General features: G+C 47.2%; 1 protein-coding gene across 3 annotated transcripts in view; it reads right to left on the minus strand.

Moving 5' to 3' along the window:
- Positions 1-25,028, minus strand: part of ATP9A (ATPase phospholipid transporting 9A (putative)) — a 131,104-nt gene that overhangs the window by 56,078 nt on the left and 49,998 nt on the right. For all 3 annotated transcript variants that reach the window (XR_004682967.1, XM_035025419.1, XM_035025418.1), the window contains exons 5-13: positions 22,146-22,204; positions 20,801-20,852; positions 18,351-18,445; positions 14,861-14,941; positions 13,994-14,069; positions 6,526-6,602; positions 5,376-5,536; positions 3,226-3,368; positions 2,107-2,219 (exon numbers count right to left, since the gene is read on the minus strand). Coding sequence is in view for 2 of the 3 variants with exons in the window: in XM_035025419.1 (XP_034881310.1) it covers positions 2,107-2,219; positions 3,226-3,368; positions 5,376-5,536; positions 6,526-6,602; positions 13,994-14,069; positions 14,861-14,941; positions 18,351-18,445; positions 20,801-20,852; positions 22,146-22,204 (857 nt within the window). In the remaining variant the exon portion in view is untranslated. The remainder of the gene's footprint in view (positions 1-2,106; positions 2,220-3,225; positions 3,369-5,375; positions 5,537-6,525; positions 6,603-13,993; positions 14,070-14,860; positions 14,942-18,350; positions 18,446-20,800; positions 20,853-22,145; positions 22,205-25,028) is intronic.

Consider the following 25,028-nt stretch of genomic DNA (forward strand, 5'->3'; position numbering starts at 1 on the left):
GAAGTCTCAGCCCCAAGACGGAGTTAACAGTATAAGGGGCACCCCATGCTCCCAGGAACAGCAGGGAAACTGTGCAGGGTAGGGAGGGTGGGGGGGGGGTGTAGACAGCCAGGAAAGGGAGAGTGTACTTTTAGCCTAGCGAGTGAGAAGAGATGAAGACAAAAGGCCTAACACATGATCGGGTGGGAGCAGACATCCCCGAGGGCCTGGTACTGAAGGGATGGGGAAGGAGGGGGTGTTTCTCAAATCCTTGGAGGGAGCAATGGGCGGGCGGGGGGCGCGGGCACTTACTAAGACAAGAGCCTCTGGAAGAGAAGCAGGTTAGTGGATGCGGGAAGAAAGGACTGTAGGTACATTGTCCTCAGGATCCGTAAGCAGCCAAGCATGCAGGTAACTTCCAGTCTAAAGCTCCAGGTTGGGGCCACAGACAGAGACGGGGGCCACTGGCGGGGGCGATGGAAGCTGGGGCAAGAAGGGACAGCCTAGAGAGGGACACACGGGGGCCAGTACAGAGCTGTGGGGCTGATGGGTCAGAGGAAGGGACAGGAGGCTGGATGTGGCTTTTCCTTCCTGTCCAACAAAGTCCTCATGAGTTTTTAAGAGTCCTAAAGTATATCTTTGAAAATAGTCCAAGGATCCGTTTGGAGACAAGCCACAAATGCTGAACTCAGGGAGCCTAGAAGAATTATAGGTATTTCACTTTACAGGGATCAAATTAACTGTCCTCCATTTAAAATTCACTCCAACTTCCAAACTGTTTTCTTTTTTTTTAAAGATTTTATTTATTTATTCATGAGAGACAGAGAGAGAGAGAGAGAGAGGCAGAGGGAGAAGCAGGCTCCCAAGGAGCAGGGAGCCTGATGTGGGACTCGATCCCAGGACCCTGGGATCATGACCTGAGCCGAAGGCAGACGCTTAACCATCTGAGCCACCCAGGCGCCCTTCCAAACTGTTTTCACTGCTCTGCCATTTTCAGGAGATAACCCTAGAAGTCCGGGCGTGCCTACCAGTGAATGTTCCAGAAAACTAAACGTCCAATGTAACCATGGCGTGAAGTATTCAGGAGTTCTACCTCTATCCCTTATTGGGAAATAGTTCCTTTGCATTTCTAACTGGTCTTCTGACACCTGAATCATTATCTATTTTGACAAATTTAAGCAAAACGTGGCCTCTTTATTCTCATCTCCAGACAAGTGCCACAATGTGTGGCTGGTCCGTCAGCCCTGATGTGTCTCAGAATTACCAAAGCACCTGTCTGTGTGTCATCTTCATTTTGAAACAAAGAACCCAGCTCTCCCCTAATCCTAATGAATCGGAACCCCTCAGGTAAGAGGCCCAAGTCAACGTCCTTCCTTTGGTTTTTGTTCCATTTTGTTTATTAAAATATCACTAGTGGTTCTGAGTAGCCAAGGTAGGGACTCACGGGTATAACTTTTTAGGAATATTAGGACACTTTCCAGTAATATCTTTCTCTGAAAAAGGATTGATCTTGAAAAACCTTGTGGAAACAAATGTGGGAGCAGAGAAGTTGTAGGCCACCTCTGACAAATTATCCCTTCCACGCGATCATGGAGTTGAAAGCAGACGAGAAACTGAAGCTCATCAGTGACAGTTTTTCATGAGCAGATCACTCATGGCTACTGCTTTGGCTTCTAACCAGGGAAGAGCAGTAAAGCTAACCAGTGGGCTCCCAACGCTATTTTTCGTACTAGTTATTGGCAAACAAGTTTCTCTTAGGTTTTTCCCAATATTCATAAGCATTTCAGTAGAGCAAGGTAACTCTGGGAATGAGGAATATGGGGGTGGGGGAAGGATCTCAACTGCAATTTTAATCAAAACATAAAGGACTGGTAGTTGCCCTGGGTTTGGAAGGGGAAGTGGTTGGGGAGGAACAGGGAATGACGGCTAATGGGGATGGGGTCTCTTTTTTGGGTGATGAAAACAAAATTGATTATGGTGATAGTTATACAACTCTGTGAATACACCAAAGACCACTGAATTGTACCCTTTAAATGGGGGAACTGTACAGTATTAGGAAGAATATCTCAATACAGGTGCTAATAAATGCAAAAGAATTGTTTCAGGTATCAAAACAGAAGGTTTTACCTGGGTATAAATACTAAATATGTGGCTCTGTACTTCATCCATTGAGTCCAGGCCATAGGCCACGGTGCCCAGATGGAGCCGTTTGAAAACCATCTCATTCTGGGTAAGAGTTCCTGCAACACAAGACAGATGAGTAACTCTGCCTACATCCTGGGGCTTCTAGTAACACGAAGGACGGCTCTCGTTTTCTGAGCGTTTACTACTCTACGTCATATACAGGTTACAGCACTGCGCCTGTTGGGGAGATGTCTGCGGTATTGATTTGGTCTGCCGGAATCTAACTCCTTTTCTTTGGAAAATGGCATCCTGGGTTTCCATGGGGGAAATGACCACCCTCATTCCTTGGGATGGTCTAGAGGGAGGGTCAGGCAGGGCGCCTGACTCATTCCATCAGCCGAGATAGTGGCACATGACTTACACTAGATTCTGTCTGGAAGAAATCTGAATCTTGAGTTCTGAATCTGAATCTCTCACCCCAGTGAGAGAGTCCTACAGCGACTATCCCAGGGGTTCTGATGCTGACATACCCAGAAATTTTCTGGTTCTGTTCCTTCCTGAAACCTCATTTTTCTCTGATGTGGTGAGCCACCCCAGATCTTTGCAACAGACTCACTTTTGTCCCACGGTCACTAAGCGGTAGAGAGGAAGCTTAACCCCAGGTGTCCCCACTCCCCCCCGTCCTTGCTCTTAGCCACTCTGATGGTAAGTTGTGGAGCAGTGTTTTGGGGTGCAGTGTTGAGGACTCGAAGCCAGACTGCCCAAGCTCAAAGCCTGTTTCTGTCACCCTGTGCTTCTCACAAGGCAGTCAACCTCCCCATGCCTCATTTCCTCATCTGTAAAATGGGGATTAAAATGCCTACCTCACAAGATGAGGTTGAGGATTAACTAAACAACCCTCTATGAACACCCAGAAAAGTGCTTTGCACATAATTAGTACCGTGTAAGGTTTTGCTGCTTGATGGTGAGGACAATCATCACCAGCATTATCACCAAAGAATCAACATTCATCAAAAGGTGAGAGAATAAAACAGCAGTAAGCATCCATCTCTAACATCTCCAGAAAGAATCCAAGCACCTCCCCTCACCGTGAAGCCTGGGAAGGCCCCGAAAACAGCTCACCTGTCTTGTCCGTGAGTAAGTAAGAAATCCTCCCCAGCTGCTCAGGGATGGTGCTGGAACGAACCACAGTCCCGGGGATTTTCGAGTCCCTCCGAATCACCCAGCTGTACACAATCTTGCCCATGTCCAGGTTCACACGCAGGCTAGTCAGAACACCAGAGCAAACACCAGGTTAACAGGATATCCTCGAGGCTCCTTGTGTGTCTGTTTGCAGACAGCAAGGACCCCAAAACACATCAGAGGTGCCACAACATTTGGAAGCCCTCCCCGTAGCCACACAGCCTTGAGGCCAGATCCACAGATTCAATGAATCAACAGCACTCTCAGATATCTCACTGACCAAATCATCACTTCCACGAAGCTATTTTGTTTTGGACTAAAATAAAACAATGGAAGTCTAAAATGCTTTTAAAATACTGAAAATGGGGGCACCTGGGTGGCTCAGTGGGTTAGGCTTCTGCCTTTGGCTCAGGTCATGATCCCAGGACCCTGGGATCAAACCCCACATCAGATCAGCCGGGACTCTGCTCCTCCCTCTCACCTCTTCCCCACCCCACATTCTCCCTCTTTCTCTCTCTCAAACAAATAAATCTCTTAAAAAAGAGAGAAACCATTAGGTGTGCAGCTCAATGGCATTAAGTATAATCACACTGTTGTGCAACCATCCCTCTCCAGAACATTGTATCTTCCCAAACTGAAATCCCATAACCATTAAACAACAACTCCCCACTGTCCCCTTCCTCCAGCCCCTGGCACCCACCACTCTCCTTTCTGTCTCTCTGAACTTGACTGCTCTAGGGACCTCACGTGGGAAGACTCATACAGCATTTGTCCTTCTGGGACCAGCTGATGTCACCCAGCGTAACATCTTCAGGGCTCATCCCTGTTGTACTGTGGGTCTGAATTTCATTCCTTCTTAAGGCTGAATGATATTCCATTACATGTACTCTGTTCATCTTGAAATATTATTTTATTGCAAAAAGTAAAATCAAAAGAACGTCAAATTCATTCATACTCCTATAAATTAACCAAACTGCCTACTATTTTACTGGCCAGCCATTGGCCACAGGAAGATTCAACTCACTGATTTTCAATCACGTTGTAGACAGAACTTTAAAGATTACAACTTCACTTAACGTTACACCACAAACACTTTTTCGCTGGTGATAGAGCAGATGTATTTTTCTTTGAAACGATGATCTACACCACACTGGCTAGGGGTCCAATCCCCCTGTTCTAGGGACACTGCGGTACCAAAACTACAATCCCTCTCCTCAGGAAAACATAAATTCTAGCTGGGATGATATAAATACCCAAAGAGCAAGACAAATTATAAGGCAACATATCGAGTTTAAGATAGAGATTATAAGCACTACAAGCTTCAGGAAAAAAAAATGATTTATTTTAATAATGATTTACTAAACATCAATTACGGGGGAAAGTAAAAACAAATCCCCAACAATACAGAGCTAAATAGTTAGACCTGGAATATATAATAGGTCAGTTCTAAAATATATTGGGGTACCAGTATATTTGACAGGCAAAGTTATCTGCAACACATCTCTCTGTAAAAAAAAAAAAAAAAAAAAAGGTAGATTTTACGTAAAGCAGAAAGAATACCACTTTAAAATAGAAAGCAGCTGAGAAAAAATATATGCCAAAATATTAAGAGCACCTCTCACTTAGTTGTGAGATGAGAGGTGATTCTGATCTTATTCTTTTGCCACTGTGAATCTCTGTTCTTCCCTACTATGACAATTACTTGTATCATTTTTCTAAGAGCATTTATTCAGCCTCCACGGAAGGCAGGCAAACAGGTGGTACGAGCCACCACTGCTCATCATCACCGTACTTCCCTTTGAGCGCAGACCTGAGCCCAGGATCTGTCTCAACACAGCGTCCCGGTGGCCACCACCAACCTCGTGAGCCGGCAGATGAGATGGGCTCTAAATGGCATCCCTGGCACAGTGCAGGCAAGGCAAGATCTTTTGAGGGAAGACTAATTCAGGAAAGGTTGGTTCAGGGACGAACTGCACTTCCCCTGGTGGAGTCACAGAGCAGGGCTGACATTCCTGACTACTCTCCATCATCGTTCTTCAAAGGGACCACGAGTAAAGAGAAGAAAACGTCATGGCTCATTCTCGGCTTACCTGATGGGAATGATGTTGGAAAACAAGAGGAGGAAGCGGATGATCTGGAGGTACCAACGCCCAGCAAAGTGCTGAAGGGCGACCATGACCAGCGACACCACCACCAAAGCACCAAAGAGGATCTTGGTGAGGCAGTTCACTTCCAGGTCAAACAGGCCAATCTGTGGGACGATGCACAGGGGAGCTTGTGATTAGCTGGTGCACCCCGGCGCCCACCTGGAGAACTGGTCCCTCACTCAGGAACACCTGCCCCCCAGGTGAGAGTGGGACCCATCAATCCCTGTATCTTTGGCTGAGAACACTGGGCTCCAGGGACTGGGGTTCCTAACAGACATCCAAGGGACCTCAAAGAATTCTAATTTTTTTTTTTTTTAAGATTTTATTTATTTATTTGACAGAGAGAGACACAGTGAGAGAGGGAACACAAGCAGGGGGAGTGGGAGAGGGAGAAGCAGGCCTCCCGTGGAGCAGGGAACCTGACGTGGGGCTCGATCCCAGGACTTTGGGACCATGACCTGAGCCGAAGGCAGTTGCTCAACAACTGAGCCACCCAGGCGCCCCCTTTTTTTTTTTTTTTTTTTTTTTTACAATTAAGAAGACAAGGGCGCCTGGGTGGCTCAGTTGGTAAAGCGTCTGCCTTCAGCTCAGGTCATGATCTCAGGGTCTGGGAATTGAGCCCCGCATCAGGCTCCCTGCTCAGCGGGGAGTATGCTTCTCTCTCCCCCACTCCCCCTGCTTGTGCTCTCTCTCTCTCCCTCAAATGAAATAAAAAAAAAAAAATCTTGGGGCGCCTGGGTGGCTCAGTTGGTTAAGCGACTGCCTTCGGCTCAGGTCATGATCCCGGAGTCCCTGGATCGAGTCCCGCATCGGGCTCCCTGCTCGGCAGGGAGTCTGCTTCTCCCTCTGACCCTCCCCCCTCTCATGTGCTCTCTCTCTCATTCTCTCTCTCACAAATAAATAAATAAAATCTTTAAAAAAAAAAAAAATCTTTAAAAAAAAATGAAAAGAGGGTAAGTCTATATAAATAAAATAAGTGTTAGGTGTTCCTGTCTTTAAAGCTAGCTCCTCGCCCACCAACACCAATCATCAAACTCCATCAAGTCAGAAAGTTGTGACAAGGAAAGGCATCATCCTCTGACCACGTACACACCTTACTTCGAGGATTTGAAGTGTTCATGACACTCCGGAGTTCTCTGCCCGTGTAAAGAACAACACCCACAACAGTACCTGAAACGAGAAAAGCGCAACACAAAGAAATGTTAACACAGACGATGATCCAAGGCCACAAGGACCAGCACGGTAGCTACTGGCCACAGGCTGCCATTTCAATTTCAATACAATTTAAATTCAACAGAAAGTAGTATATCCAGTTCCCCACCTTCCCTCCACTTTCACACAGTTTCAAGTGCTCGGTAGTCCCTGCGAAGATACAGAGCACCATTATTGTTGCTAAAAGGTCTACTGCTCAGCGAGGGTCTATGGGGTCCCCTGGGATGGTGGGGGGGGAGTGGAGGTCTGTCCTTCATGCCTCTGCCCTCAGAGCCTTCCAGAGGTGCTTAGAACATTCCTATCTTCACACACTATTATGGAAACTTACGAACACACTCTTCTTATTAGAGCCTTCTTCCTGTTGATTCTGTGTCTAACTAGAATACTTGGGGGTTTTCTGTCCAGATGACCATCCTTTCCTGAGAACTTCCCCACCCCTTCTCACACCTCCCCCACCCCTGCTTATCAATCTTTCTAAAAGTCAACAATTTATAGAAGAAACACAAAAGGCCAGTTAACATGAGAAAAGATGCTCAACTTTGTGAATAATCAAAGAAATGCAAAATAAGGGGCGCCTGGGTGGCTCAGTTGGTTAAGCGTCTGCCTTCGGCTCAGGTCATGATCTCAGGGTCCTGGGACCAAGCCCCACAGCCGGCTCCCTGCTCAGCGGTGAGCCTGCTTCTCCCTCTCCCTCTGCCTGCCTCCCTGCCTACTTGTGCTCTCTAGCTCTCTGTCAAATAAATAAATAAAATCTTTTTTAAAAATGCAAAATAAGCCACTTTTATCCCTATCTCAACAACAAAAACTCCACAGATTGATAACATCCAGCGTCTCCGCCAAGAGGTGGAGAAATGGGCCCTGTCGTAACATGCTGTTGGCTGGAGTGTAAAGGGGAACAGTCTGTTTTGGGGTGAAACTGGTAATATCTATTAAACATTTACCTGTCTCCCCTTTTCAGTGTATGCCACGAAAACGCTCAACACAGTGGGGAAGACAGATGATGAAGGAGGAAACGAGAAACAGGTAATCACAGACGGCGGCAGGTGCCATCGTGAAAATCAGGCGGAGGAACAGACTGGAAAGGAGCTGAAGAAGCCTGCTGGTTGGTATGGGTCAGAGAAGCAGTCTTTGAGTTCAGGACACCTGAGCAGGAGCCTGAACCCTGAGAAGGGCCCAGCCCCACCAAGCTCTCAGGGAGGATGCCAGGAACACAAGCAATCTGGTCTCTGCTAGGAACAAGGAACACCTAAACTCTCCTCCCTCAGAGGGAGATGCAAAACCTCAGAGAGCTTCAAACAGAGCCCAAGCCCAGAGGAAGGGCTAGGACTGCGTCTCCCCGACAAAGCCCCGGGAGGAGACACTGAAGTCCCCGCTCCACGCTTAATGCACACAGTGCGGTCCCTTCCAGGCAGGCTCAGTAGATGGCAGGCCGGGAGAGCTCACTTGCTGGCTCCTTGGCAGATGGGTCCTGCACAGATGTGGTCGGTCTCGGTCGCCGAGCTCCAGGGTTCAAGAGGGTGCTGATAACAAGGGTCCCTGAACAGGTCCTCCACCGGCACCGGCCAACCATGAGGCCTCCCAAGGCTGAAATGAAAACGGCCCTTCTCCCCAGTGCCTGCCTGAGCTCAAGGCCAAAACCACTCCCATAATATCTGAACACCAGCCACAGTCACCAAGAGAAAAACCACACACGTGCGCTGGTTTGTTCTATGCTGGGCTTCAAAGGTTTTGAATTCATCGCCATCTTTTAAATACAGGAACTTTCATATAAAAAATTGAGAATTCTGGCTTCTCCTGGAGAATCAGGAGATCTGGTGACACTGGGTCCATATTACCAGCAGGTGTCAAGCACGGGCACTCCCTTTATCCAGGGGCAAGCTCTCGGCTCATCCTGGTCCCCACGCAGCCCAATCCACCCTTTCAAGACCTCGTGACCCAAGCCTCTCTGCCCCCCACTTCCCATGCTGTCAGCTCCGATGTCCCCCTCTCCCGCCCTCTGCAGTGGGCAAACTGCAGAATCCTCGGCCAGCTGGTTTCTCCAAGTCAGAATGCTGTGGTCGGGCGTCACACCAAGTTCTCCCTAACTCTCCACGACAGCACGGTCCTCGGGTCAGGGCCTACTCTGTGACCCCTTTGTCCCTGTCTGCGACAAGATAAATGCTACCCCCAAGAGTAAGCTTTCAGAAACGTTTACAGCAGTAGACACTGCTGTGACATTCAAGCGTGCGACCGCGGGACGAGTCCCACTGAACAGGGTCTAGACCAGCTGGACATGATCAAACCCATGTGGCAAGGTGCGCAGGGTGACAGCAGGGCCAGAGGCTGATCTGCTGTGGACTGGGGTCGGGGGAGGCAGCCGCACAACCAACTGGAGAGTCTGAGAAGAACGGGGCCCCATAACACCGGGGCCACCCACTCTGCCAAGCCCCCAGGCAGCCCCCCATCCCTTCCCTATCTCACCCCAGTGACCACTCAGCCTAGCAGCACTGGGTTGGGTTGCCATGATAACCGTGTCCTCTCTAGGTTGATGCCAGCCAAGGCAGCTGGACCCTAGGCACTGCCTGGGAAGCTTTTTCATTTTTTTAAACTTTCAAGTGATAAAAGCTGAGTGACCAAAACACAGGAGTTAGATTATAAAGAGAACAGAGAAGTGAAATCTCACAGAATTAAGATGACTAACGATGGCTGTTTCTTGAGTGGAGCACCAGGAGGAAATGGCTTGTATATAACTTCATGCGTGCATTAGAATCAGAATGCAGAGGACTCTGCACTGAGAAGCAGGGGAAACTGAGGCCAGCTGAGGAAACAGTAAATGTCCAGCTTCTCAGACTCACTCCAAAACCTACGCCCGCTGGAGGACTTGGCAGGTAATGCCACCAGATCATTGGAATCACTGCTCTCTCTCTCTTCCCACATCACCAATCACACTTTGAAATCTTTTCTCCCATCTTCAAGATCCCAACCTGTTTTCCACTCTCTGCCTCCCAGAAGAGGACCTCCTAGGCTGTGTGACCTTAGGCAAGCTGCTTAACCTCTCTGAGACTCCATTCTTCATTCCATTAAATCCCCATTTAATGTTGTGAGACCAAAACAAGAAAACGGCAGCAAAACACTTCGTAAATAAAAAGAGCCTGATAAATAAAAGACTCATTACTGTTCATCTCTGAGATTAAGGCTGACAGGGCCCTCCACCTCAGAATTCTCCACATGGCCACTTAAATCGCTTCCCTTTATACTGGTTTCAGAGGGATTTCAGAGAACTGCCCCCATTTCCTCCCATCTCCTCTGTAATTTGTATTAAGTTTAGAGTAAACTACAAACGCCACAAGGGTGGAGACAAGGATTTTCCGGCAGGCCACTGCAGCTCCAGGACCTAGCAACAGAGCACGGCAGCATCACATAGAGACGCTCAAGAGAAGTTTTTTGGGGAGGGGGGTCTGGCTGGCTCAGTCAGATAAAGAACATGCAACTCTTGATCTAAGGGTCGTGAGTTCGAGCCTCACTTTGGGGAGTAGATTATACTTAAAATGAAATTTTAAAAATTCTTTAAAAATTTTTTCAAAAAAATAAAAGGTTTTTTGTGTTGTTGTTTTCTTGCTGCATGGAAGAAGCAGGCAGGAGAGAAGAAAATCACCAGAATAAACACCAGACAGACATGTGCATGTGAATTTATTACTAAAATGTTAATATTGTTAAAACAAGTGCCTAACCAAACAACTCAAAGCTATCAGGAATCAATGCAGCTGTTACCCTTGGGGCGCCTGGGTGGCTCAGTCGGTTAAGCATCTGCCTTCTGCTCTGGTCATGATCTCAGGGTCCTGGGATAGAGCCCCACCTGGCCCCTGCCCACATGCACCCAGCTCCCTGCCCAGCAGGGAGCCTGCTTCTCCGCCCCCATGCCCCTCCCCCCTCGTGTTCTCTCTCACTAGCTCTGCTCTCTCTCTCAAATAAATAAATAATCTTTTTTAAAAAGGTAGCTGTGGGGGGGAGGGTACTGGAAGGCAGCTGGGGGACTACTGGGGGGCTGACAAAACCCTGATTACTGATCAGAGCACTGGTGCTATGTTTGGGATTTGGTTACTTTCCGTATACATGCTATCTTTCAATAAAAGGGAAGAAGAAGGACACGTGCCTGCAAGGAATGACGTGTGTGCCATTCACGTTACAGCCTGGTGAGAAGATGGGCACATCCCGGGCGCCCTGAGCTTCCAGCTCTGCGTGTGCCAGATACAGCACAACATGGGGAGTTCCAGCCCCTCGTGTTCTGACCTCTGCGCACACCCCCTATTCCACCTGCTGTTCCCCACCCCAAAGTTTGCGCTTTCTCCTTTCACACACCTCCAGTCCTCGCGGGCGCTCTGGACACGGGGCCACACGCACAGACTGGGCACAAGGGTCGGGAGCTTCGGGCTGGAGCCGAGGTAAGGCCCCTCTGCCAGTAAGTTTTCCTAACATCGCTCCATGAATTCAAATATTTTAATATGAAACTATATAAACACTCCAAGAAAACATCAGTGTATTTTTCTCATTTTAAAGCAGGCAAGATTTTCTCAGCATGTAACAAAAACCAGAAACATAAAGAAAAAAAAAAATCAACAGGTTTGAGGATATAAAAATTTTAAATTTTTGTGCCAAAATACAAATGAGATCAACTGGGAGACAGTAATTGCAATTAAGGTAAGAAACAGAAGAATGCTATTCTTAGGATATAGAGTTCTTAGAAATCACTTTAAAAATTTTTTTTTAAGATTTTATTTATTTAGGGGAGCCTGGGTGGCTCAGTTGTTAAGCATCTGCCTTCGACTCAGGTCATGATCCCAGGGTCCTGGGATCAAGCCCCGCGTCTGGCTCCCTGCTCAATGGGAAGCCTGCTTCTCCCTCTCCCACTCCCCCTGCTTGTGTCCCCTCTCTTGCTCTCTCTCTCCCTGTCAAATAAATAAATAAAATATTTTTTTAAAAAGATTTTATTTATTTGAGAGAGCATGAGCAGGGGGAAGGAGCAAAGGGAGAAGCAGATTCCCTGCTGAGCAAGGAGCCCAGTATAGGACTGGATCCCAGAACCCTCGAGGTTGTGAGATCAAGCCCCTACATGTGGCTCTGCACTCAGTGCAGAGTCTTTGGGATTCTCTCTCTCTCCCTCTGCCTCCCTGCCCCAGCTTCTCTCAAACAAATAAATAAAAATCTTAAAAAAAAAAAAAAAGAAAGAAAGAAAAAGATTTTTTTTTTTTTAAATAATCTCTGTACTCAACATGGGGCTCAAACCCACAACCCCAAGATCAAGAGTCACATGTTCCACCACCTGAGCCAGCCAGGCACCCCCACAAATAACTTTTAAAAGGCAAATCAATAAGTCAGATATTTATTCAGTGGCTATCAAATGGGCAGAAATTAAAAAGTCAAACAGAAGACAGTGTTAGCTAGGATGTACATATAAGGTCAGATCATCAGGAGTGTGATTTAGAAGAAGAGGAAGTTTACTGGGTGAACTAAAATGTAAAATGTATATACCCTTTGCCCTAGGAATTCCGTTTCTATGGAAATGTGGATAACATCAATATTTAGATTTTCTATCTGGAACAACCAAACAAAGCACATCAAAGACAAAAACAAAAAACAAACAATAAACTTTGAAAAGAGATCTGCATCACGTACGAGATGACAGTTTGATATTCTCTCTGCTATGAAGCATGCTTACAAGTCAATAAGAAACAGAAAGTAGACCGACCAAAACATTAAGAAATGTCTTATGTGTAGAAAGATGTTTCCTCTATTCACAATGAAACAAAGAAAACAATAACAAGATACCCTCTATCACCAGACAAGAACAGTAACACTATGAAACTTCTGCATATGAAATACACCATAAAATCGTTTCAAAAACCAGAAATGGGGAACTCTCACAAACGAATAACAGAAAGAGAAAAAACAGCTAGTGGGTACAAAAAGTAAGGGACAAAGGAAGAGACCAGACAGACCACAAGGAAAGCCAACCTTCCAGGCTATCTAGGAAATGCAAATCAAAACACACTCCTTATTTTTCTCTCAAATTATTAAAGATGAAAAGGAATAATTACTTGTTAATGAATGACTTCAAAGGGGAGAAAAACTGGGAAGGAAGAGTAACCAGTTCTGGGACACGTGGGTGGGCACGTGGCAGGGGAGAGGCTGGAGGGAAGGGCTGCCGCAGGGGCTGGTGGGCGTGGCCTGGCAGTGGGCGTGGCCTCAGGACCGTGCAGCACCTTAAGGACCCATTTCTCACTAGCGCTCACGAGTGTCCGTTTGCATTAAGCGGTTCATCTGTGGACGGTAAACAAGGCGGCCCTGCATTTAGTTTGTGCTGGTCGGTGCTGGTCAGTCCCTTTCCTAGCCACAGAGTATCCTGAGCACTTGTTGTACTGAAGAGCCACAAAGCAGCATCAAGCACAAGAAAACAGGTTGGCAGGAGGGAAATGTGCTCGGAGAGGGAAAAAGTGATCCTCCAACAGTAGAGACAGGAAGTTGGCAGTAGTGTAATTACATGTTAATAACAGTATATACTGTTACATAATACATGTAATATAGTATAGTAACAATAGCTGCACAGTATGTTCTGCTTCTGGAGCAGAGTGCCTGGGTTCAAGTCCCAGCTCTGCCTTTTACGTGCTGTGTGACCTCGGGCAAGTTACTCAGCCTCACTGAGCCTCGATTTCCTCATCTGCAGAATGGATAATACTGGCAGCTGCCCTCACGGTGATGTTGGGAGGGGTCAGTGAAATGGGTAATGCACGTAAAGGGCTCGACGAGGTGCCGGACAGCCTGGTGGCACCCCACGGCTACCAAGCACTGCTACCGCGACACTGCTCAGCCCCTGGAACCTCTTCAGGTCCGTTTCACCCCAGGGTTCAAAACGTAAAAGACACCAATTTCCACATCACCTCAGCGTTTTAAACACCAAGGCTCCAACTCAGGCCCACGGCCCTTTCCTGTGCACGGGGGTGGGGGTGAGGGGCCAAGACCGGCAGGACTGGCTCGGCAGCCCCCACGGACACAACTTCTGGCCAGAACATCCAGGCTGGCCCAGTTTCTGGGAGAGATTAGAATGTCAATCTCAGGTGGCAATTAAGGGCTATTCCCAGAGTGGACGCTGCCGAAAAGCGCACCGGCCGGAGCAGCTTCTCTTAGAGACGTCCACAAGCGTCCGAGGGGCAATCAGATGTCAGCAAAATTCCCTGGAGGGGCAGGAGCAAGTGGAAAACACCATATGACCAATGGCTAATTTTCCCAACTGACAGATGATTATTCTAATTATACAAAAGGATTTTCTTTCCTTTTCAAATTGCTAACACATTCCTCAGAAAGGGAACCCTTACCCGACGCGATGACAGTACCAGCCCAGAGTGTGTTCTCTATGCTCAAGCTCTCGCTGATCGGAGGGTCGCTGTCTTCCTGCAAAAGACCAACGGACACGCATTTATCCATCGAGGTTCTGGCAGAATCCACATGCTGTCTCTAGCCTGCTCTTCCCAAGACAGGAGGAGAGGATGACCCCTATTTGGAAGCCCCCAGTTCAGCCAGGAGAAAAAGGACAAGCTCCTAAACTACCGTCCTCGGCGTGGTTTTCATTCCCAGGGCCATTCGTGAAAAGACTGGTTTGTGACTGAAGAAGGACAGGCTTCTAACACTGAAGACATGTCTTAGAAGGCAAGAGCTAAAATGCAGATGCAAATCAAACACAAACGGCCCTTTGCTGGCCAGTCCTATGGCTTCTAGAAAGAGACCGTGAATTTAATGTGGGTTCTATAAATCTACTGTCCCAGATTCTTCAAATAATTGAAATCCAAATTTAATTTCTATCCTGAATAGTTGGGAAGTGGCTTAAAAATTGTTAACAATGCCTGCCGGGACTTGTGTGGGTAGAAGAGGTCATGAACGTGTCCGAAGGGGACAGAAAGAGTACCTGCCTTCACACCACAGAGTTCCCGTTAATTCTAACACCACTCGGCTCTACGCTGTCAGGTAATTCAAGCTGTTCAGAGGCCTGGAGAAAATCCCGCTGTGCCAACCTCACTGAGAAACACTATGTCAGCTTTCAAGGTGGGGCTTCTTAGGGGAACCTCACCCCTCCCTGGAGCAAAGCTACCCCCTGACAAAGACCTGTCAACGCTTCTCTGTAGGTCTCCGTCACTAGCACGTGCTCTCAGTAAGGCAGGATCGCACAGACAGCTAAGCCTACTTACTCTGGTAAAAGTTCCCACAAAGTTGTGAATGTCGATATTTGGCTCTTCTGCATAGATGTATGATCGAATCTGAAGGAGATCCTGTTCAACAGAGGTAACATGTTGGAGTTAAAACGAAGTTCATGATTAAAAAGATTTGGGGAGGCCCCCCGATTTTTCAAAAGCAACTCTATCTCCCAAACAGCAAGCAGGCTCTCAAAAGTATAGGGCAGGTGGAAGAAAAAGAAGAAAAAATTTTCTATTAAGTTTAGGAATCACTCCACATGCTATCCCACGACACCCTGCAGACCCCACAGTGAAGATGCCTGTTTATCTGTGTTCACCCCATGCTTCCCAAACTGGCTGACGGCCGAGGTCCCCCCTCTGCTCCACTGCAGTGACCAAGAGCTGGTTGTACCAATGAAGATCTGTGCTCAGTCAACAAGTGGTTACTGGGCCCTACTCTGTGTAAAGCCCCGGAAAAGGCAGAGGGGTAAAAAGCAAAAAATACACCTCACGCCCATTAGGATGGCTACCATCAAAAAAGTATTGGCGAGGAGAGGGAGAAACTGGAACGCTTGTGCACTGTTGGTAGGAACGTAAAATGGTGCAGCCACCGTGGAAAACAGCATGGCGGTTCCTCGAAAACTTGCATGTAGAATAATTAGCATAAATATTATAATAATATGATTAGCAGCCACTCGCTGGGAACTGAAAGCAGGGTCTCAAAGATATTGTACAGCCATGTTCACAAAAGGATTATTCACAATTACCAAAAGATGGCAACAACCCACATGTCCATCAATGGATAAATGGATGGGATATATCCTATGATGGAATATTGCCCAGCCTTACAAAGGAAGGGAATTCTGACCCAGCCTACCACATGGATGAGCCTTCAGGACACTATGCTAAGTGAAATAAACCAGTCCCAAAAGGACAGATACTGTATGATTCCACTTAGATCAGGTCCCTAGAGCAGTCAAATTCAGAGAGACAGAAAGTACAGCGGTGGGTGCCAGGGGCTGGGCAATGGGGAATTGTTGTTTGATGGGTACAGAGTTTTTGTTTTACATGATGAAGAGCTCCAGAGATGGACGGTGGTGATGGCTGCGCAACGTAAACGTGCTCAACACCACTGAACTGTACATTTTAAAATGATAACATGGTACACTTGATCCGTATTTTACCACAGTAAAAAAATTGGAGGAAAAAAATCTCCAATCAGGTGGCCAGGCAAATTTGGACAATACCCCTTGGCTACAGGGACCTAGAGGAGGGGTAGAGGCTACTGGCTGCAGCGTTGGACTCTTGATTTCAGCTCAGGTCGTGATCTCAGGGTTGTGAGACGGAGCCCCACATGCGGCTCTGTGCTCAGCGTGGCGTCTGCTTGAGGATTCTCTCTCCCTCTCCCTCTGCCCCTCCTCCCTGCTCTCTCTCTCAAATAAATAAACCTCAAAAAAAAAAAAACACCTCAAGACACATTCAAAGTAGACAAGAGCAAAAGTTGCAGAATCACAAATACAGTGTGATCTCATACATGTATAAGCTCCCCCCTACCAACAAGTTCACAGTTGTGCATTTGTAGGAAAGTGTGCTGGCAGAGGTCTGGAAAGATCACCACGGACTTTACATGATCCCCGGAGGGAAGCAGGTAAGGTCTGCAGCAGAGGCCATGAGCAAGACTTTTCATTTCTTCCTCCAAGGCTTTCAATATAATTTATTTATTTATTTTTTTAACAAGAATATATTTATATAATGCCCCGGTCATCCTTTCATATAGTTCTTCTGCTCAGTTGCTGCTCCCCACTCAGATCCCTCCGGCCCAGTAAGGAGGAGTTTCCTGGCACAAAGAGTGGCATCTCCTCCTTCTCTGGAGCCCAGCCCAGGCCCAGGCCAGACGGGGGTTGGGGGGGGGGGGCTGGCAACATGGGTGTTTATTAAACTGACGCATCCAAAGCACACACCGACAAATGCAACTCTGTGCAGCAGACAGGCAAGCACCTTCATGATTCTAGGCTCTTCTAGACTGTCTCTTAAAGAGAGTCCTTCAAATCATTTTGAGGATCAGAAAGCTTCCCTTGGAGAAATCTTACCAGGAAGTTAAAATGCGTCACCCAGAAAAATCAGAACCCTTTCATTAGATGAACCCCATCGTGGGGGCAGGACGGTGCCTCCTAAGGATTCCTAGGGGCTCCCAACCATTGTTAGAAACTCAGTGCTCTATATACGAAAACAATGAATCGTGGATCACTACATCAGAAACTAATGATGTATTGTATGGTGACTAACATAATAAAATAAAATTAAAAAAAAAAACTCACTGCTCTAGAATTCTGGTTTAAAAATTAATACTAATAACGGTGCTATTTCACTTGTCACTGACCATGAAAAATCATTAGGGCAGGGGGCACGTTTACTCGTATATTAACATGGAACATTCTCCTGCCCACTCCTTCCTCACAGAACACAGTTAAGGAACAGCATCAATCCACGTGACCACAAGCCCAGGAAAAGCTATCATGTTCTTCCTAATCCTTTCAGACCACTGTTTGGGCATGTTGGTCTCTGGGCATTTAAATTATGTTTTGTGACTCTGTAACCTAGTCTATGGGCCACATCCAATCCACGTGGCTCGTGCTTAAACTTACTCTCTGGCTCCCGGCCCCGCCTCTCTTTACCGATCATGGTCTGAGTGATGTGGGGCTAATGGGGAAGTGTGGGGCCCTGCAGACCCTTGAGAGCTTGCTGGTTCTAACTCCTTAGGCCACCCCGAGACAGGGTCTGTGTGCTGTTCCTCACACTGTTCCACGCATGGGGTATTCATTCAGCAGTGAACATACCAGGCAGAACTCTGCTCTCGGAGATACTGCCTTGAAGTGAGTTGGGGGGGAAGGCAAGGAAAAGGTGGTCAGAAAATGCCTCTCAGATAAGGAGATCTGGGCACAAAACCCAGGAGGTATTCAGGAGAGGCCCAGCCAGGCAGCCCCTGGGGTACAAACTGTCCCTGGCAGAGGAAACAGCAAGGACAAGTGCTGGGACGCAGAGGATGCCTGATCAGGAGGGAGAGGGCACGGGCGGGCAGATCACCCAGGCTGAGGTCCGGGTTCAGGCAGGGACACAGATCACACGGGCCTTGAGGACAACAGCAAGGGCTGTAGTGTGGGTTCTCAGTAACGAGAAGCTTCTGGAAGCCCTGAGCAGAGGAACGATATGCCTGCCTTACCTTCTAGCTTTATGCGAGGCACCTGGCTGAGGCTTCTTAAGATTCTTGAGCTTCCCTCCAAAGAGCCCCTCCCCCCCCCGACTTCACTCGAGCCCCTCCCCCCACCCCCCGACTTCACTCGGCCACAGGACCTGAAACCACAGGTGCTGGGGGGGTTGCCCAGGACCCCATCCTGTCAGCCCTCCTTCACACCTGACATCCCACATCTGGCCCCTGAGGGCCTGAGTTCGAGGGCCTGACAAGGACACCGTGGCCAGTCTGTGTTTCCGCAGGAGAGCTACTCACGGCCGCAGTGGGGAGCCTCTGCGTGCAGGCCACGGGGAGCCGCAGCTTCCAGTCGGTCTCGCCGTCCAGCTGATCCGTCCGCAGGAAGCAAGAGCCTGTGGAAGGAAGGTGGCACTGGCTATTCGCTTTCCATTCAAGGATCCTTCCCCTGGCGGCTCTCAGTAGTTCCTGCTCTGGCCTTTGTAAAAATCCCATCAGTGGCCAACAAACAAAAGGGAAAACAAATACCCCGTTTCCCACTTCCTCTGTAAGCTTTTGGGTTGGAAGATCTGGATTCAAATCCTCACTCCAGGGACCCCTGGGTGGCTCAGTTGGTTAAGTGTCTGCCTTCGGCTCAGGTCATGTTCCCAGGGTCCTGGGATCAAGTCCCGCATAGGGCTCCCTGCTCAGTGGGGAGTCTGCTTCTCCCTCTGCCTGCAGCTCTCTCTGCTTGTGCTCACTCGCTCTCTGACAAATAAATAAATAAATTTAAAAAACCAAAAACAAATCCTCACTCCATCATCTGTTCACAGTAGAGACCTGGGCCGGTTTCTTGACTTTGCTAAACACCAGCAGGCCCTATCCGTGAAATGGGAGGAACACAGAGCTCAGGAGCTTGCTTATAAAGATTTGGGGTGCTAGGACCCCCAGCATGGTGGCTGGCACAGGGCAGCTAGCATTCGAGGCCATTCTGGGCAGGAGATATGGACACCTTATCAGGAACCAGACTCCTGGATTTCAGACCAGCTACCCTACTTACTAGCTGCGTGTCCTTTGTAGTTACTTAGCCTTTCTGAGCCTTGGTTTCCCTGGGTGTAAAAACGGACAGAACAGCGCCAGTGGTGCGGACTCTACAGCTGACCCTGGCAGACTGCTCAAACTGCAGGAAGTGCTACCAGAGCATGTGCTCGTTACCCGCTTGCACATGGATGCCTGTTTCTGTCCAACGTGCAAGCCCAGCCATGAGTCAGCGGTAGATTTCTTTTTTTTTTTTTTTAAAGATTTTATTTATTTATTTGACAGAGAGAGACACAGTGAGAGAGGGAACACAAGCAGGGAGAGTGGGAGAGGGAGAGGCAGCCTTCCCGCTGAGCAGGGAGCCCGCTGCGGGGCTCGATCCCAGGACCCTGGGATCACGACCTGAGCCGAAGGCAGACGCTTAATGACTGAGCCACCCAGGCGCCCCTCAGCGGTAGATTTCATCAGACCCAGAATGTACTGAGTTCACGGACACCGCAGCTAAGACCTCTGGGCACCATTAAGGAAAAGAATGTTTAATCTTCGGGGGGCAGGGGTGTTGGGAGGGAAGCATTTCAGGGACCCTAATCCATGACACTCTATCTTCACAGATAAGGACACAAGAACCAATTGAGGACAAAGCTGGAGATTTTAAAAGAAGACTTTTAATCTGGTGCCTTCCACTCCATCTCTGGATAATGTATTTTTAGTATAAAATTTCATCTACAACTTTTATTTGATTCATAATAAAATAGGTTGCAGCAACCTTGAAGGACTATAAATGCGAACTTTTTCAGACGTTCAAAGATTTGACTGTGCCTGTACACAAGCTAAAAACAGCCCTGTTTCCTCAAAACAGCTTAAATAACAAAAAAAGAAAGGAGGAGGAGGAGATCAGAGTCAACAGATGGGGTGGGCAGGCACTGGTTAAGTGTCTGCCTTCGGTTCTAACTCCTTAGGCCACACCGGGAAAGAACTGGGACTGAGTAGGGTCTTGTAAGAGCCTGGAGCCGCTCGCTCAGGCCTAAGTGGGCTGTGATAATAAATAAATTCATGGGTGGGCGCCTGGGTGGCTCAGCTGGTTGAGCGACTGCCTTCGGCTCAGGTCATGATCCTGGAGTCCCGGGATCGAGTCTCACATCGGGCTCCCTGCTCGGCGGGGAGCCTGCTTCTGCCTCTGACCCTCCCCCCTCTCATGTGCTCTCTCTCTCTCATTCTTTCTGTCTCAAATAAATAAAATCTTTAAAAAAAAAATTCATGGGTGAGGGTAGGCATGGCCTCACCGCTCATGAGCGAAGGGCCAACAAGGCCACCTACCTCTCTCCCTGGCTTCTCTTACGGTCACACGTATCTCCTGGTATTTTCTCAGAAGAGAGAGGATTTCTGTGTGCTTCTATTCGTGAAACACGCTTCCTGATCCCGCCAAGTCCTGAAGCTGAGCCCAACAGCAGCTCAGAAAGGAAAATCATAGCCGCTGCCCATGGACCCGTCAGCTGGGACTCAGCCTGGGCCCAACTAACTGTATCTTTGTGATGACCAAAATCTATTGACCTGCGAGGACCGAAAACGTTTTTTGTTTTGTTTTAAGACTGCTCTACTAAAAGAGATGTTTTTGATTTGCCTCCACGGCTCCAAAATGATCATCTACTTCTGTTCCATTTTCAAATGATTATTTTGCCAAATTACCACTGAAAGGTTAATGGTTATTTTCAAAATTGATCCCAGATGTTTACCGTTTTTTTCTGATGTCCTCAGGAAGATCATGTCAGCAGGGACCCGCTGGTTCTGTGTAATGAAAAGAAAGACTGTTACCGCAAAGAGCCATGTGTGGGGTTTCCGTCCCCCCTCCACCAGCCCCCTCAGCAGGGAGGGGGAGCCCCCTCCGAAACCCACAGCCTCATTTACGTTTCTGCCTTTGTCACAGACAGATCTGGGGATTTATTTTGTTTTGAATCTGAAAAATCTTGCACGCTGCTGTTACTTCACTAATCCCCTACTGAAATCTTATCTCGGAAAGAGAGCTTCTAGTTTTCTGGAGAAACCAACCATTACCTCCTGAAATTCCAGCCAGAAGGGCCTGGGCCGAAAGCCGGCTACCCTAGCTGGCTTTCTTCCAGGCGGTCTGCTGAAACTAAAGACACACACACACACTCGCTCACGCTTTCTGCTCCTACCAATTTTCTGGCTTGATGTTTGACTTTGAGAGGAATTTTAATAAGGAAGTCAAGTAGTAAGAAGCAACAAAAGCCATTCTCAAGGAAAAAAAACGACGTAAGCCAACAGCAGTCCTCATTTAATTATGAACACAGAAGTATGTAACAACATAAAGCGTTTATGTGGTTCTTCTGAGCTACCACCCAGAAGAGCTTCCCTTCACCTCAAATAGACTTTGAGTTCTTAGATTTAATCCTTTTAAAAGAGCATAGTTCACTTCCTACAGAAACAAGCTACAATACAATCCTTTTCTAATCAAATATTATTCCAAGCCTCTCCAGGGCCACCCCCAAAACCCACGACCTTCCAAACAGACAGCAAAAGGAGACAGGAGTGTTTGCTGAAGTCACAAACGTATGAATGGTGCTATTTTTAAAAATGCATTTTTGGCCCTTTTTACTATTCTCATATTACACTTCATCCCTGCTCCCCACAAAATGACAGAAAAGCACAATGTTTAAGTAAAAAAATGCAAGCTAAAATTGCTCGAAACGGTAAATGACAAATATTTTTATGTGCTTATGCAGCAAGCAGACTTTGAGGAAAGACTTTATGGTAGGTTTTTTTTTTTTTTTAAAGACACCAAAATAAACACATCAAATAGGAAATCAAAACTTGGGTTTGTAAGCGGAATTTTTGGCTAACCAGCATACACAAACCTTGAAAAAGTATTCTACGTGGGTGTCTCATGGCAAAGAAATTTTCCTCCCCAGGCAAAGGTTTACGAGAGAATCCCAAAAAGCCTACATTCAGTTAGTCTACCAGATATACAAATTACATGTTAGGATTTATGAATTAGTGGCAATGACTTCCCATTTACACACTCACACAGCAACCAGTCACAAACTGCGGGATCCCACCCACCTTTTCAACGATGATCAGATCTCCAACCTGGATGTTGGAGCTCTTCACCTTCACTGTCCCTGCGAAGAAAGAGGTCCAAGATACATCATGTATGAATGCATTTCAATTCTTCGTGCCTTTGTAGAGTGCCCACGAGCCTGCAAAGTCAATACAGTCCTCCCAGAAGTATGTCCCTCCCCAGCCCAGCCAACCTCATCAGCATCACCTGCCTCTCCAGGAAGAGATTCACCTGCTGTAGGGACTGCTCCAGGAACAAATTCCCACCTCTTAGAGTCCTAGAATAACTCACCCCCGCACATAAGGCCTTCTGTCTTAATGGCATCTTAGATGCTTTTCTAAATTGGTACCGTGAGATTCATTCAACCTCAAAACAAAAGAAAACAAAAAACAACACAGAAAAGGGGAAGAAAATTAAGAATCAGATCCATGGACAGAAGGTCAACTTTTTTTTTTTTTTTAAGATTTATTTGAGAGAGAGAGAGAAAAGGTACATGCGTGGGGGGAGAGGCAGAGGGAGAGAACCTCAAGCAGACTCCCTGCTGAGCACAGAGCCCTTTGTGGGGCTCAATCTCACAACCCTGATATCATGACCTGAGCTGAAATCACAAGATCATGCTTTCTTTTTCTTTTTTTTTAAAGATTTTTAAAAATTTATTTATTTGACAGAGAGAAACATAGTGAAAGAGGGAACACAAGCAAGAGGGGGAGGGAGAGGGAGAAGCAGGTTTCCCGCAGAGCAGGGAGCCTGATGCAGGGCTCGATCCCAGGACCCTGGGATCATGACCCGAGCTGAAGGCAGACGCCTAACGACTGAGCCACCCAGGCGCCCCAAGATCATGCTTACTTAACCGACAGAGCTACCCAGATGCCCCCCGGAAGGTCAACTCTTAATTTTCGACACCACTGAAAAGAAAGAAGTCATCCTAAAATGACCGATTTTTAAAAATTTGCAATTGCTGGGGCCCCTGGGTGGCTCCGTTGGTTAAGCGTCTGCCTTCGGCTCGGGTCCTGGGATGGATCCCCACATCCCCTGCTCAGTGGGGAGTCTGCTTCTCCCTCTGCCTCTCCCTCTGCCTCTCCCTCTGCCTCTCATTTGTGCTCTCTCTCTCAAATAAATGAATAAAATCTTAAAAAAATTTGTGATTGCTATATATTTTGTTTATGCAGTTATGATCAGACTACACAACTTTAGCTGGATGTCTATCTGGAGAAACAGTAACAGCTAACATTAAACACAAACCTGCGCTAAGCACGTATAGGTACTGATACAGTTACAACTTCCTTTAGTTCTCACAACGGCCATCGGAAACAGCTGTTATTGCCTGAAGTTTTCAGACAAGGAAAGTAGGCTCAGACTATGCCATCCCCACACCCACCCCACCACCAACCTCACAGTTAGAACAGATCAGAGCCAGGATTCATACCCCCATCTGACTCCAGAGAGTAAATTAACAACAAAACAAAACAGTGAATTCAGTTCAATGCCAAAAAAAAAAAAAAAACCATTTACTGAGTGCTATGTCATGGGAATTCAAAGATGCAAGACAGTCCCCTTATCCTAGAAAAAAAGCTCGGTCTCCTTCAGGAGTCAACAAACATGCTGACGGGGGCCAAGGCAGTGAACAGTTTAGGTTTTGTAGGCCAAGAAGTGAGGTTCCCAAATCTGTCAACAATCAGTCCCCACCAAAGGCTCAAAACTATTTTTAGCAACCAGGTCATACCAAAAAAAAAAAAAAAAAGGCAGTAGGCTGAATTTGGCCCCTGGGCTGTAGTCTGCAAACCCATGAGCTGGTAAGAAAAAGAGCCAGACAGATGCTGTTAGTGCAAAATCGTATGTGAAATGATGCAGGTAAGTCCAGAGTGCTAAGGAGCAGAAAGGGGGTAACTCTCCCCTTTGGAAGAGGACCTGGAACACTGCCCAGCACACAGAAGGCTCCTGATCATAAAGTCAACATTCCAACACCATTTACTGAATGCCTGCTGTATGCCCGGTGATCCGCAGGTGGCGAGACATGGAACTCACATTCCTGTGGAGGGAACGAGGCAACAGGTAAATAATGAGTGAGTGGGGTAGGGTAAGGGAGGTGCCAACATACACTTTGCAGGAGAGGTGAGACTGGGATTGGCCAGACGACACAGTTATCAGTTACCCATGAAAGGAAGGCAGGAGATGGGAAAAAGTGGGGCGCGTGAGTCGTCCACGCGTGCATGTGGCCACCTGCTGCACCTCCTTCAGCAAGGCCAGAAGCACTGCACGCAAGGCAGGAAATGGCAAGAGACAAAGGTGGAAGGGCCGCTTGGGGCCCGGTAGTGCTTTGAACAAGCCCAGAGAGGAGGTGGTGACGGGTCCAATTCTTGCACAAGGGAGCAACACCGCGAAATCTTTACGTCCCTGGCTCTTCGTAAAAAGCCCATTTAACTTACAAACACTCAGCCGAGAAAGAAAGGAAGTAATAACAACTCTCAATCCTCCTCAATAAAGTAGCATTTTATCCAGCAGCGAGAGCCGAAGTGGGATAGGAATCATGAGTCTGCTATTCCCTCCCTGGACTCGTTCACTCAACAAAAACCCAACGTTCACTAAGCAGGATCTCCAGCTTGAGCTTCTTTAGTTTTAAGAAGAACTTCAAGACGCTAATGAAGTAATCTGAGTGTACAACTCCAGGCTTTTACAGTTTCTCACAGTATCATATACTTGTCTTATCAAAAAGATCACGTGTCTTTTTGATAATCTAATGTAATAATTTTAATAATTAAAAATAATTATAACATCAATAAATTTAATAGTTTAATAACTTAATAATTTACCATTGAGATTTTCCATAGCATTCCAATTATCTCTACTGAGACAACTTTTTCAAATAGGTTCCCTAGGGTTTCATT

This window comes from Mirounga leonina, unplaced genomic scaffold (assembly GCF_011800145.1).
Source record: "Mirounga leonina isolate KUSES-001 unplaced genomic scaffold, KU_Mleo_1.0 Mir_195, whole genome shotgun sequence".
In the NCBI taxonomy this organism is placed as follows: domain Eukaryota; kingdom Metazoa; phylum Chordata; class Mammalia; order Carnivora; family Phocidae; genus Mirounga; species Mirounga leonina.